The sequence below is a fragment of the Salmo salar genome, chromosome ssa13 (assembly GCF_905237065.1).
Source record: "Salmo salar chromosome ssa13, Ssal_v3.1, whole genome shotgun sequence".
In the NCBI taxonomy this organism is placed as follows: Eukaryota; Metazoa; Chordata; class Actinopteri; order Salmoniformes; family Salmonidae; genus Salmo; species Salmo salar.
This window is the reverse complement of record NC_059454.1, coordinates 72,280,204-72,308,025: the sequence shown is the minus strand read 5'-3', so window position 1 is coordinate 72,308,025 and position 27,822 is coordinate 72,280,204. Positions and strand designations below refer to the sequence as shown.

The following is a 27,822-nucleotide window of genomic DNA, read 5'->3' as shown; positions in this document are numbered from 1 at the left end:
ACTGTCAATTAGCTTCTTTCAGCTCAGCCTGGCTCTCTCCCGCTGCTCCGTCTACCACCTCAGCCGTCTGTCTGCTAGCTGGGTTCTCTTCACCTGTTGCTTTTCAATGAGTCGCTGAATCATTCACTGTTGAATCATGGGAATTGTAGGATAATTGATTATTCAGTAGAGCCACAAAGCCCTGCTTGGGGGGGTTTGTGTGGAGGAACTGGACAATGTAGCATACGATGCTGTCTGTGTGTGTATGTAACAGAGACTGACTGACTAAGAGTAAATTACTGGTGTGTGTGTGTGTGTGTGTGTGTGTGTGTGTGTGTGTGTGTGTGTGTGTGTGTGTGTGTGTGTGTGTGTGTGTGTGTGTGTCAGAGGGGGAGGGAGAGAGAGACACACACAAGGTTGTATTTACGTCAACCTTTCTGTCTCATTTAACCCAAACAAAGAGGGAGACGTGAGCCTAATATGATGGAGAGAGACTTTTACGACCGTGTTTCACGGCATATTAAATGCCACTGCTGCACAAACCTGGGTCCTCACTTATCTAGTCAAAAACCATTGGTGTGACCAGTATATTACACCAAGTTTGAATAATAACAATAACAACACAGCTGCCATCACCATTACCACTTCTGATGTCCTGGAGCTATGGGCATTGGTCAGGCGTCATTTCGTCACTCATAGGTTGCTTCTCTAGTACCTAGTGCTTGAGGAGGTACTAAAAGTCACCCAGCTGTGTCTGTGTGTAGTGCAGTGTGTTAGTGTGTGTAGTGCAGTGTGTTAGTGTGTGTAGTGCAGTGTGTTAGTGTGTGTAGTGCAGTGTGTTAGTGTGTGTAGTGCAGTGTGTTAGTGTGTGTAGTGCAGTGTGTTAGTGTGTGTAGTGCAGTGTGTTAGTGTGTGTAGTGCAGTGTGTTAGTCTGTGTAGTGCAGTGTGTTAGTGTGTGTAGTGCAGTGTGTTAGTGTGTGTAGTGCAGTGTGTTAGTGTGTGTAGTGCAGTGTGTTAGTGTGTGTGTGAGTGTGTGTGAGAGAGTTGTCCCTGCCTTCAGAAGAAATCCCCCCCCAAAAAGCTACACTCTCAGAAAGACTTGGCTTCGACTGCCATCTACTTTCACAGCTTCCCTCGGTGTGAGCTAAACGGCCACGAGCACTAGGTATTTCTAGCCTATGTATCTGAAGCGGTCCTCCTGTTTCTTGTCAGTACCACACCTAAATGGATGGTGACTGCTGTCTTGTCCATGGGTGTGTTAGGGTACTAAGCACCACAGGGTTAATGAAGCAGAGAGGTCTAGGGACCTGAACACGGGCGTCAAATCACAGGCCATTAGATCAGGGTTAAGGATCCACAGCCCTGCCTTTTACGCCCTGTTCTCCCTCTCATCAATATGCTCCAGCATTTAGCAGGATCCTGCATGTACAACAACGTCTGCCTCTTGACGAGTACTTTCAAAAATAACACGCGCAACAGCGGCAATGCGTGTCGCTGGTAAGAAACGTGTCACACTTTTATTATTCCCCTTGATGAATGATGAATTAATGTGTAAATAACTACATAAAGTGGGTGTGTGGTGGAGGCGGGCGGGCTTGAAGAGAAGAGTGTGTGTTTGCGCTGTGAGAGAGGTTGGGCCTGACAGCAGGGGGGGAGTCACAGGGGACAGCTGTGGAGGGACAGGTGGGGGTGGCGTTGTGTGAGGGGGCACGGGTGTGCACCTGGAGAGGGGAGCTCTTGGCAGCCCCTGCTGGGCCCGGGGGGACAATACCGCCAGTGGACTGCCAAGACCCACACCCCTGAGCTGCAGTGTTGGGGGATGTAGCTACCAAACATATCTTTCCTCCTATTCGACACATTGAAGGTCTTGAAGAGAATGACAAAGGTAGAACCTCCATACCAGTTCAACACAGAGACCCATTTTCTCCACTACCCCCCCGTGAGGGGCAACGCCGCATTGAAATCCTCCATGACCTTTTCACATCCACGGTAACCTGACGCATGGTGAAAACCAACCACTGTGTCTTGTGTCTGAGACAGGCAAAGCGGAAGGAGAGGATAAACACCACCACTGTCCCTCGTCTATAGGGCTCTGGTCAAAAGTAGTGCACAAAGTAGGGCTTAGTGTTCCATTTGGGACATACCCTCTGTCTCACCTCAGTCACCCACACAGATCATAGTCATATTTGGACTGTGGGGCTGTGAGGCCTCAGTAGGCGAGGTGGGTAGAGTGGAATCAGTGACCAGAGGGACACTGAGGTAAACGCTGTCTACTGTCCAGCTCCCAGCAGCCTCTATCTCTGAGGCCAAACATGGCAGTATGGGGGTGCTGGCAACATGCAGCAACACAACAAATGTCACTGAGAAAGGTTAGTGACACACAGAGGTTCTGAACTGTGGCGAGCTAATTGATGCTAATTGATAATATTATTTATTTTCCTAATGAGAGTACAGTGCGCTCATGTACCTTCTGTTGAGTGAGAATTCTTTCTTTCTAAACTCACGTCCGGCCTGCACCGGTTGTGTTAAAGAGCCTGGTATGTGCTCACACGTGCACACACGCATACGCCTGGAGGAAAAGAGCAGAGCCATCTAATCCCTGAGAGTGGCCTGGCATATCAGAGGCACCAGGCCTGGACCCCAGACAACATGTCTTGACCGGAATACAGAGAAGAGAGAGGGAAAGAGGGAGCGAGAGAGAGAAAGAAAGGAGAGCAGAAGGGAGAAACGCAGAGAGAGAAAGAGAAAAAGAGCGAGCCGCACAGGCTAATTAATTCAAAACGCCTCGCTGGCTTTGATAAGAAACGCAAGAAAAGAGCCTCGATGAATTTTTTATTGATCTAACGGGAGAGAGGGTGAGAAAGAGATAGAGGAGGGAGAGAGAGTAAAATGGAGAGACTGAGAATTACATCTACACACAATTAATAAATATCCATTGTCGGAATATAATGATCTGTGGAATATAGACATCCAATCAAATTATCGGCTTGCTGTATTTACAATCATAAGATATGGTTTCTCTAACACACAATCGAACACGGTGTTCATATAATACATACAAAGACCTTACAAGGAACCTGGCGTCGAATAAAACCCTCATTCTCCCGAGCTCAAAAACACAGCACAATGTAACCAACAAACCTGGGGAAACTACCGTTTCTGCATACAAAACAATTTTCGCAGTGCCGTGCGCCACCATCCATGCCAATAACAGTGAGTGATAATTCACGTCAGAGTGTCATGGAGCGGGCATCGAGAGATGAACCGTTCACCGGTTCGACTAATACCACCAGATACAGACTAGATGCAGCGTTCCATGTTGTCTGTAGCTTGTGAGGTGTGGAGACACCTTGTTGCTTCTATGTTATTTTGTTTTGTTGCTTTTTGTGCCATTGCTTTTTCTGGGTGCTACGTGTTGCTCGTCCTATGTTGCTCTGAATGTGCTCACTGCTCACTGTTTGTATTTTTATTGGAATCGTTTTTAGTAACCTGCCGGGGGACTGCGGTTGAACATTTGCCGTCTGGCTAAAACCAGCACTTTTACTGAAACCTTGATTAAATATGCACTGTCCCTGTAAAAATAAACTCAAACTCAGATGCCATATTAATTACCCAGAGATACCATACTGCATGGTAGCTCAAATGTCCATTTCGTTGACAAAGGGAAACATCTCTATTCGGAAATATCAGATGGTCCTCCTCACAAGATACAGTAGGCAAGGTTTTTGATATGTTTAAGGTACAGGTTTTTCATATATTTACCATTCACGAGCCTTAACCAATATTCAGATTGATTGGAAACAGTAAACTGCAAATGTTTTATGTTGACATACCGACTGGGTTTTGTCTGGCATCTATTTAGGAATGTACATAATGGTCTGTTCCGGGCCATACCACCTTCCTACGTATATGCAAGGGGTGTCACTCTAGTTTAGATGACGGGCCTCTTGATTAATCTGCCGAAAAGCTCTTAAAGATCATAAATGGCGTACAGACAGAATTTACAACATCAGCAGGCCGTTCAGCAGAGAAAGAGGTGTTGGGGGGGGGGGGGGGGGGACGACGAAGACGAAGACAAACACACAAAGAACGGGCGCCGTGCGCCTTTGTAAGAGAATATAATTTACAGTGCACAGCCGGCCCTTGCCTTTGGCCCTGCGGATAGTTTACAAAGCAGAGGACCGTGCTCGTTCGCACTCGCTTCCTCACCCCCTCCTCCTCCTCCCCCGCCTCGCTCTCCCAATCCCACAAATCCGATTTAATCAGACAACTTGCGCAGTGTGGTTCGAAGTAAGAAAAAGGATAATTAGTAAACAGAGAGCTACTCGGCAGCTTCATTGGCATTCGCGCAGAGTTACTGTGTCGCATTTAAAATGCAGTCTGATGAAGTCTACAAAATCAAACCATTTGTTACTCCTATTGAGGAGGCTTCAGGCCAATGGCAATTAAATTGGAATTAGTGCGGGGGAATGAGATACGGCAGATTCATACCAAGGAGGGGGAAACTGTCTGGATGATGTCTGGAGCGTGCTCAAGTTTACAGTGGCCAAGGCTTGGATTGTAAATAATGTGGTTTCCGCTTTATATTTTCTCGTTCTCCCTTTCTGCCATGACTGCCTTTGTCACCATATCCCACGTCACTCCTCTTCTTGTTTGCTTTTTTGTCTTTCTGTTTAGGTTCGGAGTAAATTCACCCATGTTTATCATGGTCTTATTTTCTATATACAAATAAACAAGCCCATGAGGAATTATTCCTGAGAAATACACATGCAGGGTACTAAATCCTATGTTGACAGCAATACAGACGCATTACATCATCACACAGGGACGGAACCAGATCAGCAGGCTGCCACTCAGATTTGGGTTGACAGGTTTATCATACTCACTGATAATCATATGAGTCTAGCGCGCGCGTGTGTGTGTGTGTGTGTGTGTGTGTGTGTGTGTGTGTGTGTACACACTTGAATAGGAATTGGAGCGCATGTATGTATTTGTATGTTTTTACTTTGCATGTGAACGTATCTGTGTATCTGCGAACCAAACAGCGTGTGTATACTGTGCATGTGCACGTCTGCTTTGAATGAGAGAGCGAGAGAGCGAGAGAGAGAGAGAGAGAGAGAGAGAGAGAGAGAGAGAGAGAGAGAGAGAGAGAGAGAGAGAGAGATGCCATTTGCTGTGCCACAGCTGATTGGGCACAGTGGTAATGAGATGGGGCAAACGGTGGGCGAGAGGGATCACGCTGGCCAGCGAGGGAGGCTGGGGGCGGAGAGGGGACAGAGGGGGGAGCGAGAGATGGGAGATAAATGGAGTGCAAATGATAGGGAACAGCTCCTGCAGTACAGCTGGCTTCCCCAGTGCTCGCCTCGCCTGGCCGTGGTAACCGGGCCAATGGTTGCCAAGGGTGTCGGTGGTCACAGTCCCCTCATTGGCCACGAGCGACGGGCATTTACAATGTAGGGTGTTGTTCAGGGGGATGGCCAGAAGGGGTTGAGGTGGATGATTGGTCAAAATGAGTGGTTGTAAAGTGTCTGGTCTATCATAAAGGGGGACATCTATACATGTAATCAATGTGATGGGTTTTACATTTATTTCATGGCCAAATTAAAACACATTTTTGTAAAATATGAATATATATTTTTTAACAATTAGACAATTGCACTTGTATATCTTAAATAACTATACTACTTTGTAGTAACTTCTATAACGAAGGTTACATACATACACTGAGTATACAAAATATTAGGAATACCTGCTCTTTCCATGACAGACTGACCAGGTGAATCCGGGTGGAAGCTATGATCCCTTATTGATGTCACTTGTTAAATCCACTTCAATCAGTGTCGATGAAGGGGAGGAGACACGTTAAAGAAGGACTTTTATTGAGACATGGATTGTGTATGTGTGCCATACACAGGGTGAATGGGTAAGACAAAATATTTAAGTGCCTTTGAACGGGGTACGGTAGTAGGTGTCAGGCGCACCGTTTGTATCAAGAACTGCAACGCTTCTGGGTTTTTCCACGCTCAACAGTTTCCACGCTCAATATGAGGAAGGTGCTTGGTACAAACTCGCCTGATTCAGCTCATTGAGGGCTTGATGATTAGTTGACAAGTTGAATCAGGTGTGCTTGTACAGGGCTACAAAAAAAAGTGTACTGTTTGGGGGTACTGGAGGACTGGAATTGGGAAACACTGCTGTAGGTTGATGCCAATACCAAAGAACATGACTGGAAATACAAAGGACTTTCAACAATGAGAATAAATGACACCACTCACTCAGATGACAAACTGCCACAGTGAAAAGAGATTTGCACAGACAAGTCATTTGTATGTCCTGTGGTTTTCCGCTTAAAATGCTAAATTGTCTGTCTCTTTGTTTGCTTACTGATGAAGCTTCACATTTGATCGCATTCCTTTCCCCCCCCCCCCCCTCTTCTTTTACACTTACAGGAATTGGAGACCTGCACCTCGTAAATGGTTCCTAGGAAATGTATTCAGTTGACGTAATAGTCAAATTGAAGACTATCCTTTTGTTGGAGAAAACACTGTCAACAAATATTTTTCAAACCAAAAAAATAATGTATTGTATATCCTTAAAAATGGAATGTGTTATTACAGATTCAATAGAGCAGGGGTTCCCAAACTTGATCCTGGGCCATTACACTCCTCCCCCCCCGATGCACATTTGGGTTTTTCCCCTAGCACTACACAGCTGATTCTAATAATCAAAGCTTGATGACGAGTTGATCATTTGTATCAGCTGTGTAGTGCTAGGAGAAAAACTAAAATGTGCCCCTGCATAGAATACAGTGCCTACAAAAACCGATATGTTTAAAATGGGCACCTGTACTTCTCCATGACCATAGGGGACTTAGGTGTCTTGAGACATCATGTGATCCTAGATCAACTGAGCTTACATCCCACCATGAGAAACTGATGTAGAGAGTACGAGAGAGTGCGAAAGACAGACAAACGGGAGAAAGCACAAGCATGCTCCAGAGAACTAGAAAGACAAAGGGAAAAAATAGGAGAGAGGGAAAGCAAGACAAATATAGGAATACACTGTCCATAGAGAGAGAGAGCGAGAGACAGACAGACAGAGAGATGGAGGAAACTCCACTCTGATGGGCAAGTGACAGATCTATCACCTTTCTGTCTGGGAGCCATCCAGTTTGTCTGACTGTGTATATGGGAGTGCCACCAACGTGACAACTCATCGGCCCCCACCGTCTAACACACCCCTCATTTCCTCTCACTGTACCCTCTTCACCCTCAACCCCAGTGTCTCCAGTCCACACATTAACAATCCTACATTCAATTCTAGATAGTTCAACTACAAACCAACCAATTATTTTCTCCACTTTCAGCCCCTGTAGTGATGTGTGTGTGAATTTGTACATAGGCCAGTAGCTTCACAACCGATCAGTGGTTCACCCATTCACCCTTCTCCACTACCCCAACACCCCACAGTGAGAGATTTAGCTGTAATCCATACAAATGAAGGGCTGGGGGACAAAAATCCCCCCTGTTGGTCTCTGCTGTAGTCATTAACAGGTTTCAAGTGCAAGAAAAGCCACATTCCCATTGCTTCTTTTCCCCATTCCATTGCCTTCTTCCCTTGGTATGACTGGTTGATAATGTGGCTGGGAGTGGAGCAGAGCACCCCCCCATCCCTGCATTGGAATTCACTCTCTGCATCTTCCCATGATTTATTCTCAGTGGCCATCTGGACAGTGGACAGACAATGTGGCCAGGGCTCTGAATGACCGGCCGTATTAGTCATAGGCTCTTAGGCTCGACCTCTTACGTCCCTAATCTTTATACTTTTGGTATTTTGCTGTGGCCAAATGACCGGAGCTAGGCCCCCTCCCCTTATCCCTCCCTCCCTCCTCTCTTTTTCTCACTTGGCGCTGACACGGTCTTTCCCAGTGGACAAAAGGCTTTCAGCGCCTCTCTACTGTCACCCCCCTCCCTCCTACTCCTCCCCCTTCAACCTCTAGTCCAATCTGACAGGAACGGGAGTTTGTTTTGTTTTCTGAGACGCCGGGGGAAACAAGAGAAAAGGGGACTAAAGCTGCACAGCTACAAAAAAACGGGGGGTTAGGGTGATGGTGGTGAGCTGGTGTGGGAGGGAGATCCCATGGGTGCAAAAAAAGGTAAAGCTAATCATATCTGAATGCGATGGGAGAAGCATGGCCGAATGACTTATAAAGATAAAGGTATTAGGTATAATAGGGATGGCATGCTTCTCCCCCAGCTTAATGTAGGCCTTTGTGGGTCCTAGGGTGCTACAAGTATCCCTTTTGTTGGCGCTTCGGTTAAGGGCAATGTACATTTCAAACCTCGCGGCCCGGGGAATGAATGCTGCCTCGAGACAACTGGCTAGCCCAAGTGAAAGCTGTGCTTGTATAACTGCGAAAATGCCTAAATAGACAAAGGAACAGTAATCAACGTGCCTTCCATAATTTGGGAGCCCTTGACCGTATGGTGCAGCGCTCTGTTCGCCTGTGCGCGTTTTTGGCGTAAACAACTGAATAAAAATGTGAAGCGCAAGGATCATCGGATCCATTTTGTTTGCCATTTGTCTCAAGACTGCAGTTAAAGCGCAAACAGACTTCTTTGTTCCACACACAGGGTGAAATGGAGCACTCGGGGAAAAAGCCGGCATCTCCCTAGGTCAGACAAACAAAAGCTATGTATATGTGATGTCTGATTACTGGAATAGGGGAAAGAGCACTGCATCTACCAAGCCTATCCATAGGCTCAATACAGCTAGGACATTTCATCTTAACAATGGGAACACTCCAAGTGTCTAATATTCAAACTCCATAACCTTGTTGTACTGAACAGCAACAGAGAAAAGGCAAACAAGCTGTAGCGAGAGAAAGCAAGAAATGGAGTGAGCGAAACAGAGTGCGAGAGACCGTGTGAGAGAGAGGGAGTGAAACAGACACACAAAGAGAGCAAGCGAGAGATGGAGTGAGTGAAACAGAGAGACCGAGAGAGAAAGAGGAAAGAGAGAGGGATGTATTGGGCCGAGCCCCTGCCGTCTCTCCCAACAGTTGACAGAAGGTTGACCGTCTCAATTAGGTCGGGCCATTTTACTAATGATCTCTGAAACATGTTGATTTAGAGAGCGGTACAGCCCTGACCTTGAAGCCAAACAGCACAGCGCTCAACAAGTCTTTGTGAGGGAAGAAAATACTTTATTTATAGATCAGCTGAGTGTCGATCAAGCCGCAGCATCAGGAAGAGGGCCCCTTGGAGGTGGGGGGGGGGGGCCTGGGGAGCGCTTTTGAAGAACTAATACAGCATTCTGCCTCAATCTCTCCAACCACCCTTTTAATTCCATTAGAAAGGAAATTGATTTGGGTTGGCTCTTAGTGGCCACAGAAGACCAGTTGCTCTCTCGCTCTCTTTCTCTTACACACGCACGTACGTAGCGAAGCCTACGCACACACACTATCGGGTGGAAATGGTCGACGGAAAAACTAAATCATTTAAGTGGGTTAGCCAGGAAGATGTTTATGTATTCGTTATTTTCAAAACTACATTTGGCATTATGGGACGAAGGCGGAGGAGAGGCAGTCGAGATGGGTTCCAAGGGTTTCAAAGCTGATCTGCGTACATTATCTATAATCAATATGCCTTTAGAGGGACTCGGAAGAAGAAAAAGCATGCGCGCGTACGCACACACAGTCCGTTAAGGATTCCCTCCTTTAATTTGTGTGAAATCTAATGAATGTACTTCTTCATATCAGAGGAGACACTCATCGTTGTTTATCCCTGGGAGATAACACCTGTCAGTCTGACAAAACGCTGGGAATTAATCTAAAAACAGATGTTACTATCAAAACATCTCATCTACAACCATCCATCTCATGTCAGCACAGGCCTTCGGCATGAGTTATGTTAGTCTGTCAAGGATTTTGGCTCGTAGTGACTGACGAACTCTATGTATAACTAACTAAGAACAAGTCTGACTTTACTTGTCCTTCTATTGTAGGCTATAAAAGTACAGCTGGGCCGATATGGACCAAAATACATATTGCAAAATCCATATCGCGATAAATTGACTAAATTGATGCGAAAATGATAAGTTGAACGATAAGTTTAACAATGTGCACAACAGTTAAAAAACTAAAACAAATCCATGGCCTCTCGAGTGGTGCAGTGGTCTAAGGCACTGCGACCGGGAAACCCATGGGGCGACTCCTGTGGCGGGCCGGGCGCAGCGCACGATGACACGGTCGCCAGGTGTACGGTGTTTCCTCCGACACATTGGTGCGGCTGGCTTCCGGGTTAAGTGGGCGTTGTGTCAAGAAGCAGTGCAGCTTGGTTGGGTCGTGTTTCGGAGGACGCACGGCTCTCTACCGTCGCCTCTCCCGAGTCCGTTAGTGAGTTGCAGCGATGAGACAAGACTATAACTAAGAATTGGATACCCCGAAATTGGGGAAAAAACTGTATAAAAATAATGAATTAAATAAAATCCACTAGTTTGATGGTTATTGACACCCATATTAGCAAACCTATTTAATTTCAAACTTCACATCTAGAGAGGATACTAACGAGATTTAAGAAGCCTGCCGATGCTGGTATGATTATGGCTGTGGAAGAGGAATATCATTTTGACTTCATTTCATATCAATTTGATGATTGATCAGAAGTAAGGATCTCAGTTGAGTTCATCAGGTTGTTTATGTGGAAAGGTTTTGAGACGTGTCTATTAAAAAAGGATACGTTGTTACTGTTGCATTAAGCTGGGATTTATAATTCATTCAAGGACAACCTTTGCACCTTGAATGGCAAGTAATGGTAAATATAGTATAGAAACCAACAACTGTCCAGAGGCATTAGTCTCAGGTGTGTGTGTGTGTGTGTGTGTGTGTGTGTGTGTGTGTGATCTGAGCGTCAGTAGGGCTAGACGGACAATCATGCTTCCTGCCGATCACGACAATGTGAACAGGCAAGGATCTCATACCAACATACCCACGAGTCTCTCAATGGGCTGCCTAATAGAGACCAGAATTATCATGCATAGCAGAACTTGACAAACATAAGCTTGGTGGAAGTGCACTTTAAATCAATATCGCCAGCCAGATTTTATCAGAAATGGTATTATAGCCGATTAAGATCTTCTCTTCACTGTGAAGTTACAAGGCTGTCGACCCCACATTCAAAAGGTAGTTCAATTAGTCATTTGCAGCACAGAGCGTCTGGCAGCCCAGAGTAAAGAGGCATGTTTCAAAGGGATATCAAAGTGAGCCGAGAGACTCGGCGAGGCAAAGAAACCCTGACAAGAACGTTACAGCTTTGTATCCAAGTGAGCAACAAGTATGGTCCTTTAGAACTGATAATGCCATCATAGGCCTGGAGTTCACAGGGGCAGTTTCTGAGCACAGGTTTCTGAGAAACCAGTGTATGTCATCCTCATGCATTGCCTATACACTTAAAAAGTGAACATACACTATATATACACAAGAGTATGTGGACACCCCTTCAAATTAGTAGATTTGGCTATTTCAGCCACATCCGTTACTGGCAGGTGTATAAAATCGAGCACACAGCCATGCAATCTCCACAAACAAACATTGTCAGTAGAATGGCCTTACTGAAGAGCTTAGTGATTTTCAACGTGGCACTGTCATAGGATGCCACCTTTCCAACAAGCCAGTTAGTCGAATTTCTGCTCTGCTAGAGCCGCCCCGGTGAACTGTAAGTGCTGATATTGTGAAATGGAAATGTCTAGGAACAACAACGGCTCGGCCGTGAAATGGTAGGCCACACAAGCTCACAGAACGGGGTTGCAACACTCACCACCAAGTTCCAAACTTGCCTCTGGAAGCAACATCAGGACAATAACTGTTGATTGGGAGCTTCATGAAATGTGTTTCCATGGCCGAGCAGCCGCACAAGCCTAAACCATGCGCAATGCCAAGCATCGGCTGGAGTGGTGTAAAGCTCGCCGCCAATGGACACTTGAGCAGTGGAAACGCGTTCTCTGGAGTGATGAATCACGCTTTACCATTTGGCAGTCCGTTGGACGAATCTGGGTTTGGCAGATGCCAGGAAAACACTACCTGCCCGAATGCATAGTGCCAACTGTAAAGTTTGGTGGAGGAGGAATAATGGTATGGGGCTGTTGTTCATTGTTCGTGCTAGGCCCCTTAGTTCCACTGAAGGGAAATCTTAACGCTACAGCATACAATGACATTCCAGATGACTTTGTGCTTCCTACTTTGTGGCAACAGCTTGGGGAATACCCTTTCCTACTTTCAGCATGACAATGCCCCCGTGCACAAAGCGAGGTCCATACAGAAATGGTTTGTTGAGATCAGTGTGGAAGAACTTGACTGGCCTGCACAGAGCCCTGACCTCAACCCCATCGAACACATTTGGGATGAATTGGAACGCCGACTGCGAGCCAGGCCTAATGGCCCAACATCAGTGCCCGACCTCACTAATGCTCTTGTGGCTGAATGGAAGCAAGTCCCAGCAGCAATGTTCCAACATCTAGTAGAAAGCCTTCCCAGAAGAGTGGAGGCTGTTATAGCAGCAAAGGGAGGGCCAAGCTCCATATTAATACCCATGATTTTGGAATGAGATGTTTGACGAGCAGGTGTCCACATACTTTTGTTCATGGAGTGTCTATATAGGCCAAGGGCTTCTAAGAATGCCAATTGCAAGTCTGAATGTATACTAATAGTGACAATGATAAAAGGCACTATAACACATTATAAATACTGTGTCCTCCGATGGTTCATTGATGTGTGCTAATGGATGGAAAATAAGGCCTAAATTAAATAATTATCTATTATAAGGAGCATCATTGTCATTCTCCTGAGGTATGGGATACGTCTGGTGTTGCCCTAGATTGCCTAAAAGCAGATAAACAATCCAATTCAATAAATTGGTCCTGCAGGAGAATTATGAGAGGGAGATTAGTGGGAGATAATCATCTAACTGTAATGATAGCCGCAATTGCACAAAAATGGCCCATAAATTCATTTGTGAATTAAAAATCACAGATAAACTGAAAGGAAAGAGAGGAAAAACCCTACGGCCATTGTACTGTCTGCAGGCAGTTTACCAAACTGCCTCTGAACACCAGGTGGAGCTCTTCTGACTCGACCACCCCACTGTGTTCGCAGTGCCTCGACTCTCTGCTCCACAAGTGAAGCGAGTGCAGGCAGGGGGAAGACCTCAAATGACCTCACAGAGTTGGAACAGGCTCCAGAAATCCTGGATTTTAATTTTTCCACTTTACTACAGCTGTAATGTGTGTAAAATAAAGATACGGATCAGGGGCTGAAGATTAGCCTACAGAAAGTAGGTTCGGGGGGGTCAGGAGTTTGTTGCGCTGCACTAAAAGTCACTAAAGGGGATAGGAAAATACCAGATTATTCCAGTCAATGAGTGAGAGTTGCTACTCTGCCAAAGCCTCAAAACATAGAGTGGAGAAATGGGGATAATTGAATCTGCCTTGTATTGGAAACATCACTCAGACAGCAATATTGGCAAAACAGTTCAAAGCCCAACCTCAGAGATGTTTACAGCAGATATTATGATATCAATGTATTCAGTGTTTTTACAGAGTGACTCAACCACCTAACCTGTCGCTCTGACGTTTCAGGTCTCTCCCTCCTACCTTCTCCGTCACCTCTCAGCGAAATGGTATATCGCTATGTGCAGTCAGTCAGTCAGTGATACTTTGAGAGTTCACTCAGACAACCACAGTGTGGGCATCCCCTCTATCCCCCTCTGCAGTCGGTAGTCTCTTCTCCCTGTGGGCCGTAGATCATCCCCGACAGACTCCAGGAAATTACAGCGTGGAGAGGAGAGGAACTTATTGCGAGGCCAGAGTGGCCGTTATAAATCGCCACACTTTTCAGGGAGTTTGCAGGCACCTTGTAGTAGTGGTCTGCTTGGATAAAAACCCGACACAGACGTACATACACCAACATACAGATATGAGCCAAAGGGGTGAATGCAAACCCAGATGCAGTTATACACAAACACTGACACACATACAAAAAAAAGGTGAGACACCAAAACAGACACTGTCCTCACACATTTAAATAAATGTCTCTGAAAGTATTAAGCACACATGCATATCAATTAACAGCGAAAGGTTCAGGATAACATAACTTTTTAGAAAAACACACATTTGAAGGGAACGAGTGAAACGTTTAACTGAATACCTAATCTTTCACTAAAAAGGGAACCTAACTAGTAAGTGAACAGGCCTTGCATTCTGGTGTGAACTGTTCTTTTTTTAAGACTTGTGCCCTTTCACCTGGCCCCGAGCCCTAGCCTGGGGTTAAAGTATAATCCAGGTCCTGTGACTACAAAGGCTGGCCCCTGAGGGCCAAGGATTGGCACATTTTTTGAATTGCACTGTCATCTTGAGCCCCGACCGACTGCACATCAAAGGATTACATGGCCAGGCCTCTTCCTTCCACTTGTGTTAAGACAGCAAATTGCCAAACCAATTCCGCCTTCTTCTCTAAAGCATTAAATAAATTGGACTTGCTTTTGGAGAGGAACATTTTGCTTGCGTGAGGAGAGTATGATCTCAGAGAACTTTCAGAATGAACCGATATCAAATTAAATGGAGATCCGACTATTGGAAAATCACAAAGTTTGTTTTTAGATGTTTTATGTCAGCTCTTATCTTTGAAAATATTCATCTTAAAAGACTAAGGCTCAATATTATTGCTGCTAAAACGTTCCATAACAGTTTTTGTGCTTTTTTAACAAACGCATTTAACGGCCTCGTAACTCAGCCTTAAATTCCACATTTTGTTTTATAGATTTTCTTTCAATACCGTTTAAAAGAAAAGCACCCTTTGAATTTAAGACCAATTCGCTTGGTTTAAGAGTGGCTTAAATTGATGTTCCCCCCTCCCCCATTTTCACAGGGTGAAGAAGAAGATAAAGAAGAAGAGGGAGAAAAAAATATTTTTTTTGTGAGACTTCTCTCCTGGCGCGCCACTGTACAAAAGGAAGCAGATTTGCGGAGGAGATGAACCCTGACCCCTAAGCCGCTGAAAGGTCCTCAAAAGGCCCAAATACCACCTAATCAATCACATTCCAGGAGCAGTGGTCAGTGGGCCGTGTGGCCGGACTGTAAACGGACACCGGGCCCTGGAAGGGGGGTCTCTAGACTGAACCCCCCACCACCACCACTTCACTCCAGCCCTCGGAATTCCATGGTGGGGGGGTGGCTGTTTATCTCTCCCTCCTGGCTGGGGGATCAATTGGGGCCAGAGTGGACACACCAACAGGCCTTCATAGTCTAGAAATGAAACTAAACACAGTGAGCCACTAGCTAAAACCCTCTAATTTCCCCAAGACAAACTGACCAAACTAGACGGACCAGAATTACACTAAACCGAGTTAATTAGCCAAACTAACTTACAGCACAGTCTTCAAATGTTTTTTTTTTCTCTTACTTTCCCTATTTCTTCTTTGATGCCGTGGATTCCAGATGAAGTAAAAAAAATAAAAGGAAAAGGAGCAGTGACATATAGGAGTTGAAACTGAACCAAACGAGGCTATATTGAATTAAGAACCCAGATCAAAGGTTTACCAGTAATGACAAGCCCCAAAAAATTGCTAATTAAATGTACAGCATTCTAGAGGAATGGATAATCAGGTAGAAGCGCTGACTCACTCACAAAGCCAACACCTGTGCAAATAGACAAAGCCCTTATCCAGCCAGTTAGGATTTCCAAACACCAGAATAACCATCTGACAACATTCTTGACACAGAAAAAACACAATTTCACCTACACACACAGAAAATGTACCCCTCCCCTTCCTTTTCAGGAATTAACACAGAGCCGACTCACAGTTTCTGAGCCTTATCTAGCTTTAGCGCCATTTCATTTTGTGGGGTTTCTGTGACTTGTTAAAGGCTTGACCAGGTTCCATCTATCAAAACAATCCTGCTCCTCTGAAATCTTCTATTAACTGATAAGAACCAGGCCCTCCATGGGAGTAATGGGTCCCACCTGAGTTCCCACTTCGCACTGTCATCCGCCATCGAGGGAAAACTAGTCCCTTCCACTGAGGTACAATGCCTCCACATTCCACTCTTTTTCTGCTTCCGTTTCTGTCAGACTCTGGTTAAAAAAAAACAGTCCACAGCATTTCTGTGAGAGATTTAGGCTATGATCCTGAGTCACTCCAGTCACACAGCATTTTGTCAGAATTTGACAAACGCCAGCATACTGAAAGTGACAGCAATACCCATAATTCCAAGTCACAGTAATATGATTTAATAGGAAAAGCACAAGCTCATCTGGCTTGAAGAGCGGCCCATCTCACTGAGTCTATGGGCCTAATGCCAACACAGAGTAGAGATTTACCGAGGTTAAGCCACCATAATCAATATGACACTGTTAAGTGCACTTTGATTGTGCAGTGCACATTGGAGATGGACATTCTACATACCTTGGTGCTCCCCCTGGTCTGCAGCCGAGCATTCTCCAAGCCTAAACTGGCTTTTGAATGTCATTGTTCCGGGGACATTAACTTTTATATGATTTGATGAGATGGACAAAGAGAGGATGCGGCGGCCATCTTAATTTGTATTGCTCCTCGCGCCATTAGAGTTCAGTCGATTGGCCGGGGGGAGCTAAGGTTTGTGTAATCACACACACCACACACCATCCTTTCACAGAACACAGGTAGCGAGCGACGGTGAGCGGCTAAATTGGCCAGTGTGAAACTCATGTCACTAGGCAACCAGATCTGATGGTTCCTTTGTGTGGGGTGAAAGGTTGGAAGTGCTCACACTAATCTCCCCGCTTCACAATTAAATAACAGAAGAGCCATTTCAAACCCCTCTCCTCTTTCTGTGGCGACAACAACAAAAAAAGAAAGCAAGTCAACCCCCATCTCTCCTCTACCAATTCCTTCTGTGCTAATCGAAAGGTATTCACACTGTAAATTAAAAGTGGCCTCTCGCGTCACTGTTTTTTTTTACACGATGAAGCGCTTCTAAAGACGTCCGCAAACGGCTCAAAATCGAATTATGAGAGTAAATTTTCCTGCAATTCCGCTGTGGACAAAAGAGCCTTGGCTATTGTGATGGCCAGGCCTCTGTTCCTTCTCCGGCGAAACCTTCCCTATTCAAAGCCCCCACGCCACAAGGTTAATATGTGGAAGGAATATTTCATGGTGGGAAACCGAGACAAACAGGAAGACAGCCAGGCTACAGTGTTGTGGATGTTAAATCTGGGGGAGTTAGTGCGTGTTGGAGACACGATGGGCTGCTGGGGTCATATTGTAACGTGCTGAGAGACATCTCCGAGAGCGAGTGGGTTTGGCGTCCAGATTGCCCAGCTTCTCCAGCTTCCTGCTGGCTTTCTTTTGCGGAGCGTGAATCGCCGAACCTCCGGGAGTCCATAATCTCCCCTACGAAACTTTTTATTTCCCTCTCCGGACGCGCGCTGCAGTCTCTCGCCAACAATGTGCCATAAAGCCCGCTCGCACCGAGGGATTCTCCCCGACTGCTCCGCCAAACGGATTCTGATATCCCAATTTGCTGCCAGATCCTCCCCCCTTTCTACAACAGGCTCTTCCTTCACTACCCCCAAAACAGTGTTGTTCCCCATGTTCCCGTGGCGATGCCACAATGCCACCATGACACCTTCTAAGCCGTGACCCAGATGCTAGAGAACGGAGAGGCCCAGTTGGGTACTTCTCATTGGCTGGGGTAGGCGGTGGAAGGAAGCTGTGTCGGTGCACACTCACACACACTGCCCCTCGCATATACGCCTCAAAATGCACGAGGCACAGTCAATAAACGCACAACTCATTGTGTGAACTTACACTTGGCCTAAAGGCTAAACATTCCTGCCACGGCGGATGATTACTTCTGGGTGTTGGCCTGCCGCCGTCCCACCGCATGGTATCTATCAGGCCGGCTGAGCATCCCTACGCCTGGAAAACTCATTTATATCCTATCAGGGGCAAAAATTTGTTTGGAGAGGGGAGCAGAGAGAAAAAACAGGGAGAAGAAGAAGAGACTGTAGTCTAGGTCTGCACTTGATTTAATTTGGTCACTGATACTGACTCAGACCACTTGTACACTTCTTATTTTGGGAAGTGAGTGAGCGAGATGGAGGGAGAAAAAAAAAGTTCTGTCTCGGAGAGCGGAGAGAAGAGGAGCGTTGAGTTTAAGGCCTTTTAGGGCTGCAGAAGAGGTTGATAGATCCACTATTAAAATATGTATTTGTTTATTTGGATCCCCATTAGCTTTTGCAGATGCAGCATCTACTCCTCCTGGGGTCCAGAAAAAACACAACACACTGGTACACAAGGACAGTCACACAAATTTCAAATACGATATTCAAACAAAATAAAGAATACAGCAAAAAAAAAAAATGTCTCTGTGTGTGTGTGTGTGTGTTTCCCCTCCCAGTCCCCGCTGTTCCAAGAGACGTTTAATCTTTTTTTAAAAGGTAATTCTGCTGTTTGCGTGAGGAATTGGAGATGGAAGGGAGTGCCATGCGACCATGGCTCTGTATAATACAGTGCGTTGCTGTGAATTCGTTTTGGACTTGGGAACTGTGGAGAGACCCCTGGTGGCATGTCTTGTGAGGTATGTATGGGTGTCTGAGCTGAATGTTATTTGATTATGCAGACAATCTGGAATTTTCATTACAGTAATACTTCTCATAAAAACTAGAAGAGAAGCAGTTAATCTCCTCAACCTGGAAAGACTGGCCTGCATTTTGTTGATGTTAGTTCGGTATATCTGTAACAGGGTTAGTTATGTTTTCACTTGACACTGCAGGAATATGTATTCGATGTTTATGTATTCCTATTGGTTGGTTGAATTTACATATCAGTAAGGTGTTATGCCATTGGTCATGCATGCAGATAGAGGGAGACCGCAAACTTAAATTCTTCCCAGTCTGATATTGACAGGCAAGTGGTACAGTAGGTCACGCTCTGAAACGTCTATTTTCATATCTACAATGTGTACACTATGTACATGTTCTGATGTGTATATATTTATGTTTTAGTCATTTAGAAAACTCTTATCCAGAGCGACTTACAGGAGCAATTAGGGTTAAGTGCCTTGCTCAAGGGCACATCAACATTTTTCACCTAGTTGGTTAGGGGATTCGAACGCTCTTAACCACTGGACAACGTGTGTGCTACCTGGAAAATATTGTGGGCATCCTGGGATGTGTTTTGTATGCTATTGCAGTAAGAGACGAGTTAGCACGCATGCTCTAATTGTAGTGGCCACATTAGCTCCCTGCTAATTCACTGATTTCCATGCTAACAGACCAATCACAAATCTACAGCCATTAACATACGGTTGTCCTGCACATCTAATGTGCTTCCTTGTGTCTATCGTCAGGTACTTAACGTTTGTTGTATTTTGTACTATTTTTGTCACTGTTATGATATTTGATTTCAAAATGACCAGTCTGATATTGACATGCAAGCGAATAAACATCAGTCAACTGGGCTCGCTGGCTGGACAGAGTTACAAAGTACAATCACATCCGTTACACTGGTGACGAGACGTTGCGTCTTCGCTGGACATCTGTTACATGTGCAGTTACGGGCAAGGCATACTGCTCTCTTCTGAGCCAGTTGCAGGTTTGCTGGGTCTTCCTTTGATGGGACAAGACCAGAGCCTGATCAACTAGTACATTTGATGTGTCAAAAAACGCAGAACAATTTTTTTAGAACAGACATACCTAACCCATCTTCACAACAACTTTGTCAATATGACTTGACTATGATATTTGACCATCCAATGTTATACCAAGGAGTTTATTTATTTTCATTCAACCTTTATTTAACCAGGCAAGTCAGTTAAGAACAAATTCTTATTTACAATGACGACCTACCCCAGCCAAACCCTAACCCGGACGACGCTGGGCCAATTGTGCGCCACCCTATGGGACTCCCAATCACGGCCGGGTGCTGACATGTAGAGAGTGGAATCATCTGCATACATAGTCATTCTAGCATCTTGTAAGACCGGTGTCAAGTCATTTATAAAAATAGAGAAGAGTAATGGCCCAAGGCAACTGCAATAACACCGATTCTGAAAGACAGTCAGCTGAAAGATTTCTTTAACTACACTTGAGCAAATGTTACTGCATAGCACAACTATTTTAACTGGGACAGTGGGACAGTGGGAGGTTTGGGTTTCAAAGCTTGGCCTATGTCACCTGTTTAACTTCTCCCACAAAGTCAAATGACCCTGACGTATTCTCACTCGCTTTCCGTCTTTTCACTTATCAAGAGGTTTCGCACAGGATGATGAATGAAAAAAGACTGGGCAAAACTAGAGAAGGTGAAAACAAAATGGGAATGGTTGAATTCTGATTACCAGTAACATCAAAAGGAGATTCTCCTTTTTCAATCAGAAGGGGGTCGGGTCTGGGTGAGCCCATTCTTGTGGTATATTTAGGAGATACAGTATCCCGCCCTCTGAAACCTGTGATCTTCGGTGGGAACTAGGCATCACCTGGGAGGAAGGACAATCACAGGGACCAATCCCAACCTCTCTACAGTGACGGACAGTTTAGCCGTCCCATCAACTGTCACTCCGGGTCTCACAAGGACACATATCTCTGCATTACACCTGATGACCTAACAGGGGACAAATACTTTTACATCAGCCAAAAGTGTCCTTGCAATTCATAGTGGTTTATAAGGACACAAAAATCTACATAATACATACACAGTACACTTTTATGACAACTATGCCTCAATAGGGTACTGGAAGGGACAAAGACATTTGCTACAAGTGCACTCCACTGTGGTTTACAATACGATACCTGCGTCGACCCTGAGTGCCCTCCACGGGCATTCAGCAGTCAGACAGACAAATGGGTAATCTGCCGGAGTGAAGGACAGCTTGCTCAATAATGAATGGCTAGTGAAATATGGTGGCTAGCGTCTAGCCATGCTCATCAGCATTACTGTGCACCCGATGACCGCTGCAGGGGGGCATTCATGATGCTAACGCGACAATCAAAAATGAAACGCTACCCAATAACCTTCAAGTACCTCCAGTTACCATTTCTAGAAGGTTTGTGCTGAATAAACGTGGTTAATGTCGGTGTGGTAATAAATCTATTTATTCAACCTTGATTTCCACATAAACACACCAGAATTTAACATCTTTCAGGCAAACAGAAACGCTTCATACCAAGGCAATGTGGGGTGCACACGCACACACTATTCATTGTGGCTCTAATACTCTCTGACAACTTAATAACGTCACAATTAACTAAATGCTAAACAGATGCTCCCATTCGCCTAATGTGATTGAGATAATCAACACTTTTGACGTGACCCCTGTGCACCGGTGGCAACGGTCCAATTTAGGAGAGTCACGTGAGAGGGGTGTGTGTGGGGACTGATTGGGAGGCCACCAGTGTGAACATTTTCAGATGTGGGAGAGAAAAACAAAGTGGGGGTGGGAGGGAAAGCGAGAGAAAGAAGGAAAGAGGCCTCATGGCTTATTTTCTCCCTGTGCCATAACACAGGCGTGTTGTCCTCCCTTTTCTCTCGCTCACTATCCAAACTATTTCTGTCTTGAGAAAGAAACTGTTTACTCTGTGGCCCGGTCGCTGGAGTCACGCCGTGTTCCCACCGGCTAAACCCACTGTTGCCTCTCCAAAATGTTTAGCATATTTTCCCTGTAACACAAGACTTGAAAAGGGGGGGCGAGGGATAGAAAAGGAGGGGTAGTCCCTTCCATTATTTAGGGATTTTCACTGAGGAGCGGTCAGAGGGCTTGTCTATAAAACAAGACCACCACCATCTCATGGAAAACCCGTTGCTTGGCCTCCCGAGTGTTGCAGTGGTCTAAGGCTCTGTCGCAGCCGGCCGCGACCGGGAGACCAATGGGGCGGCGCACAATTGGCCCAGCGTCGTCCGGGTTAGGGGACGGTTTGGCCGGCAGGGGTGTCCTTGTCCCAATCGCGCACTAGCGACTCCTGTGGCGGGCCAGGGGCAGTGCACGATGACACGGTCGCCAGGTGCATCGTGTTTCCTCTGACACATTGGTGCGGCTGGCTTCCGGGTTAAGTGGACATTGTGTCATGAAGCAGTGCAGCTTGGTTGGGTTGTGTTTCGGAGGATGCACAGCTCTCGACCTTTGGCTCTCCCGAGTCTGTACGGGAGTTGCAGCGATGAGACAAGACTGAAACTACCAATTGGATTACCACAAAATTGGGGAGAAAACGGGGTAAAAAACCCCCACCTTGCTTCGCTTCCAAACTTGGATGAAATCAGATGAGCTTCCAATGCCAGAAGGTGACATTCAGATAATTTGCATGATCGGCAAGAGCGCCCAATTCTAGAGGGGGGCAAAAACCGACAGTGCAGATGTAGATGCATTGATGGCACTCATATTACGTCATCAAGCTCAAAAGTCACATCAGGACATGGAATCTCTCTCCTCCTAGTTCAAACCATTAAGATGTGTCTTGTGTGAGAGGGGTGTGTCTCATGTGAGAGGGGTGTGTCGTTCAAGCGTGTTGCAAAAATGATCAATGTCAGATGCTATAATGTGATTCCACCAGTGACTTGTGAGGTGGAGATGGAACCCTCCGGAGCTATATCAGAGGTGATATACAGTGCCGTCGGAAAGTATTTAGACCCTTGAATTTTTCCACATTTTGTTACATTACAGCCTTATTCTAAAATGGATTAAATAAAACTAATTCAACAGCAATGTACACACAATACCCCATAATGACAAAGTGAAAACAGGTTTTTAGAATTTTTTGCACATTTATAAAACATTTTAAACAGAAATTCCTTATTTACATAAGTATTCAGACCCTTCGCTATTGAGCTCAGGTGCATCCTGTTTCCATTGATCATCCTTGAGATGCTTCTACAACTTGACTTAATTCCACCTGTGGTAAATTCAATTGATTGGACATGATTTGCAAAGACATACACCTGTCTATATAAGTTCCCACAGTTGACATTGCATGTCAGAGCAAAAACCAAGCCATGAGGTCGAAGGAATTGTCCGTAGAGCTCCAAGACAGGATTGTGTCGATGCACAGATCTGGGGAAGGGTACCAAAACATTTCTGCAGCATTGAAGGTCCCCAAGAACACAGTGGCCTCCATCATTCTTAAATGGAAGAAGTTTGGAACCACCAAGACTCTTCCTAGAGCCACTCCCCAGTAAAAGGCACATGACAGCCTGCTTGGAGTTTGCCAAAAGGTACCTAAAGACTCTCAGACCATGAGAAACAAGATTATTTCGTCTGATGAAACAAAGATTGAACTCTTTGGCCTGAATGCCAAGCATCATGTCTGGAGGAAACCTTGCACCATCCCTACAGTGATGCATGGTGGTGGTGGTGTCAGCATCATGCTGTGGGGAGGTTTTTCAGCAGCAGGGAGACTAGTCAGGAGAGGCAAAGATGAACGGAGCAAAGTACAGCGAGATCCTTGATGAAAACCTGCTCCAGAGCACTCACAAGCTCAGACTGGGGTAAAGGTTCACCTTCCAACAGGACAACGACCCTAAGCACACAGCCAAGACAACACAGGAGTGGATTCCGAACAAGTCTCTGAGTGGCCTAGCCAGAGCCCGGTCTTGAACCCAATCGAACATCTCTGGAGAGACCTGAAAATAGCTGTGCAGCAAAGCTCCCCATACAGCCTGACAGAGTTTGAGAGGATCTGCAGAGAAGAATGGGAGAAACTCCCCAAATACAGGTGTGCCAACCTTGTATATATCCTGCCTGGTTGGCCCTGTCCGGGGGTATCGTCAGACATGGCCACAGTGTCTCCTGACTCCTCCTGTCTCAGCCTCCAGTATTTATGCTGCAATAGTTTGTGTCGGGGGGCTAGGGTCAGTCTGTTATATCTGGAGTATGACTCCTTGACTCTTTGATGACTCCTTGCTGTCCCCAGTCCACGTGGTCGTGCTGCTGCTCCAGTTTCAACTGTTCTGCCTGCGGTTATGGAACCCTGACCTGTTCACCGGACGTGCTACCTTGTCCCGGACCTGCTATTTTTCAACTCTCTCTCTAACTCTGAATGCTCGGCTATGAAAAATCAACTGACATTTACTCCTGAGGTGCTGACCTGTTGCACCCTCTACAACCACTGTGATTATTATTATTTGACCCTGCTGGTCATCTATGAACATTTGAACATCTTGGTCATGTACTGTTATAATCTCCACCCAGCACAGCCAGAAGAGGACTGACCACCCCTCAGAGCCTGGTTCCTCTCTAGGTTTCTTCCTAGGTTCTGGCCTTTCTAGACAGTTTTTCCTAGCCACCGTGCTTCTACACCTGCATTGCTTGCTGTTTGGGGTTTTAGGCTGAGTTTCTGTATAGCACTTTGTGACATCGGCTGATGTAAAAAGGGCTTCATAAACACATTTGATTGATTGAAATTTGATTGTAGTGTCATACCCAAGACGACTCGAGGCTGTAATCGCTACCAAAGGTGCTTCAACAAAGTACTGAGTAAAGGGTCTGAATACTTATGTAAATGTGAATACTTACAGTTTTAAATTCAGTTTTACATTTTTTATAAATTAGCAGACATTTCTTAAAACCTGTTTTTGCTTCGTCATTATGGGCATTGTGTGTAGATTGATGAGGGTGAAAAACATTTAAATCAACTTTAGAATAAGGCTGTAATGAAACAAAATGTGGAAAAAGTCAAGGGGTGTGAATAGTTTCCGAAGGCAGTGTAGCTGGGAGTCAGGTTGGGCTGCCCTTAAAAACGAGGTAAGCCAGACCAGGAGCAGTGCAGTGGATTAACCTACTGCGTGAACACATACATTCATGTGTTCATACTGTGCATGTTCTGAGTAATGTACATATGCATGCACAGGGTTATAACCTAACCTAAGCACATACCAAGTAACGCTAAATATAAAGCCTGTTTCACAAGCAGTGTGAGTCTGAGCGGTTGAAGAAGCGCCGTGGCAGCTGATACTTCTGACGTCAACTGGCCAGAAGGGATGCCACAATAGTGCCCATTGAAAGAGCAGCATTACCCAGAAATGGGCATGGCTTCAGGGCCAAATATTGTCATTTGAGAACAACAACCCTTGCTGCCAAGCAGCCGCTCAGATAACATCTGGCTTTGATGGTCAACAATGTTTTCCCCTCCTATGTTTTCCTCTGTCTGGTGTTCGACCCCTGTACAAAAACAGTGTTTATATTTAATTATTATTACATCATTACAAAGGAAAATAATAGGTCTCCAATTGCACAATAACTAATATTATTTTTATATAATAATATTTTTTATTTCAAGTCTTTCATCCAATGTTTAGAGTGTACAGTGCACATGTAAAAACTGACAGTTTGACAGAGTATTTCAGATGCGGGGGGGCGAAGGTGCGATGACTGCACGAGGGGGACAGGCCTTCGCTCTCTGCCCTTCTGTACCCTCTCTGTCAGCCTGCGCTGCCAGCAGGAAACCGAGACCCGGACGTTTACAACGCCACGTAAAACTCTGGTCATCCTAAACACCACCTCCATGTCGACGGTCATTAACTATTTACATAGCGGGTGCGACACAGTCACACACCCACCGGACTGTGGACCGAGGGGGTAGAAGGTGAGTGGGGAGGAAGACATCTCTAGCCGTTAAGTAACAGTTTGTTTTCTCTGGGGTTGGATGGACACAGCAGCTCTCAGAGGAGCGCTTTTCTTACTTCGAAAAAGGTGTATATTACATCTCATTGTGAACTTTGTGTCATTCAAACATTTCTGTATAGCAGAGTGATTCCTCACCGTTCATTCACCTCTCAATCTCACCTTACATGAGTCATGCTTACTGGAAACGTTGTTCTAAACGGTATCAAGTATGAATAATCCCCTTCCTGACAGTGTACAGTAAGTTATGTATTGCCACACAGGCATACACAGAGCCGCACACGAACAGAACAAGGTGACAACCCATTTTCCAGAGCTAGTAAACTGAGTAAAGCTAAGCATATGGGTGAGCATATTGAGGGATGGAGCCGGCGTATCAGCCTAGCCATGCGTTACAGCACATTTTAAAATATAAGCCTGGCGGGCCTCGGGGGAGACTGGCCTCACTGCTGTTCCAATACCTGGCAGGAAGACAAGTCGTGCTGCCCATTTTTCTAGACCAGACTGGAATGCTATATTTAGAGCTGCCTTCCTTTCTGCTGGTATGCCTGTCCAATCATTAGCCTTGTTTAACCCCTCTTCACACCGGGACCCTTGATTGGTCAAGGCAGCTCTGGAGGCCACAGCCGCTGTCAAATAGGGGGCCTGCTCAAGTGGGGCTAGCCCTGAGACACGAGTGTCAAAAAATGCGGGGCCACCAAGATTGCTACGGAAAGTTGTTTGAGTCAGGCTTGGATGAGATGTGTCAATGCCTCCACGATACTGGGTGTCACAGAGTCCATCCTGATTGGGTATTTTTCTACTGCAGTACACAGAGGAGCTCCCCCCATTTCAAATACAAAACAGAGCATGACTTCCCTGCAGGTTGAGTAACATCACCCTAACAATGGCTAACTCTCAATGAACTAGAGTACAACAAAACTATCTACTGAAAAAGTTTTCATTTGAGAAAAAAAGGAAGAGATAAATGTACCACTTGGGAAGACATTGAGGTTGACATAGTGACAGGAGAACATTGCTTGGATCACATTACCGGTCCATAGTCCTGAAAGAGGATGGCTTGATGTTTGGCCGGTCACATTAGTGTGGAGTGATAGAATGGCTGTGACCCAGTAAACCGCGGGCTGTGACCCAGTACACACACCAGAGGTTGTGACCCATCTGCCACACTCTGGAGTCCAACAGTCACAACACACCTAGTCACCCTTCCCACAGTATCAAGCAGCGGTGGATCAACACACTGCGTGGAGGGAAACCCGAGTATGCCATATATGAGTGAGTGATCTTTGGAATCTGCTGGAAAGACGTCGCCATCCTCATCTTCCTGTCGCTGATACGCTGATAAACAAGACTGGCTTGCCAAGTGAAAGGCACTCCCCCACCCCACCGACCAGTCCCGTATTGATTACCACTGCTTTATTAAAAGACCTGATATGATCCAGTCCCATCCAGCTAGCCAGTGGACGGTGGGTCCCAGGTGTGGGTGTCTCTTCCCTTCCCCCTCTCCGGCATCCAGGCTGTGTCATCACGCTGAGGGAGGCCGTGTGCCAGGGAAGATTCCAGACCCTCACCTTCCACTGCGGCGCGAGCCAGCAGGCTTATATTCATAACTCAGGGGGGGTTCGGCTTTATGCCAGAAGCCATGCATGTGGATATGTTCACCGCTGGGTCTTTCTGCTTCGGTCAGCGGCAAGCGCCATAATACATCACCCATTGTAAACTCACGGTGGTGTAAAAACAAATAACACTTAATAATGAGTCAACTATCATTAAGGTCAACTAGCATATGACGTTACTCAATATGCTTCAGACCATTCAGGCACACTAAAATTCACGTTTTTTTTGGGGTCATATTTATAGCCATCAATCTGACCTGTTTCGCCTGAATTGGTTCAAACTTTAAGCTCAAGAGCGTAATGTAGACACTTGCTCAACAGACACAGAAATAGATGGTGTACAAGACCATGGTGGGAGCGGAGCAACTGTTTCAAAGAGATCACAATCTCCCTAACACATAGCGTGATGGGGGAACATGGCCCGTACATATGTAAAGCCTTATTGAAGCAGAAGCGGGGGCTGTGTTCTTACATGTGTGGATCTGTCTGTGAGCCTCCAGAGCATCCTCCTTCTGGAACTGGGCTCCACACTGGTCACAGACAATGGCCTTCTCACCAGCTGCAACACAGGAGAGGAGACAGGAG

The 27,822-nt window shown here is 45.7% G+C and overlaps 1 protein-coding gene across 2 annotated transcripts in view; it reads right to left on the bottom strand.

The window, feature by feature from the left end:
- Positions 1-27,822, bottom strand: part of LOC106567727 (zinc finger and BTB domain-containing protein 16-A) — a 127,369-nt gene that overhangs the window by 23,835 nt on the left and 75,712 nt on the right. For both annotated transcript variants that reach the window (XM_014137360.2, XM_014137361.2), the window contains exon 4: positions 27,710-27,796. In XM_014137360.2, coding sequence (XP_013992835.1) covers positions 27,710-27,796 — 87 coding nt within the window. The remainder of the gene's footprint in view (positions 1-27,709; positions 27,797-27,822) is intronic.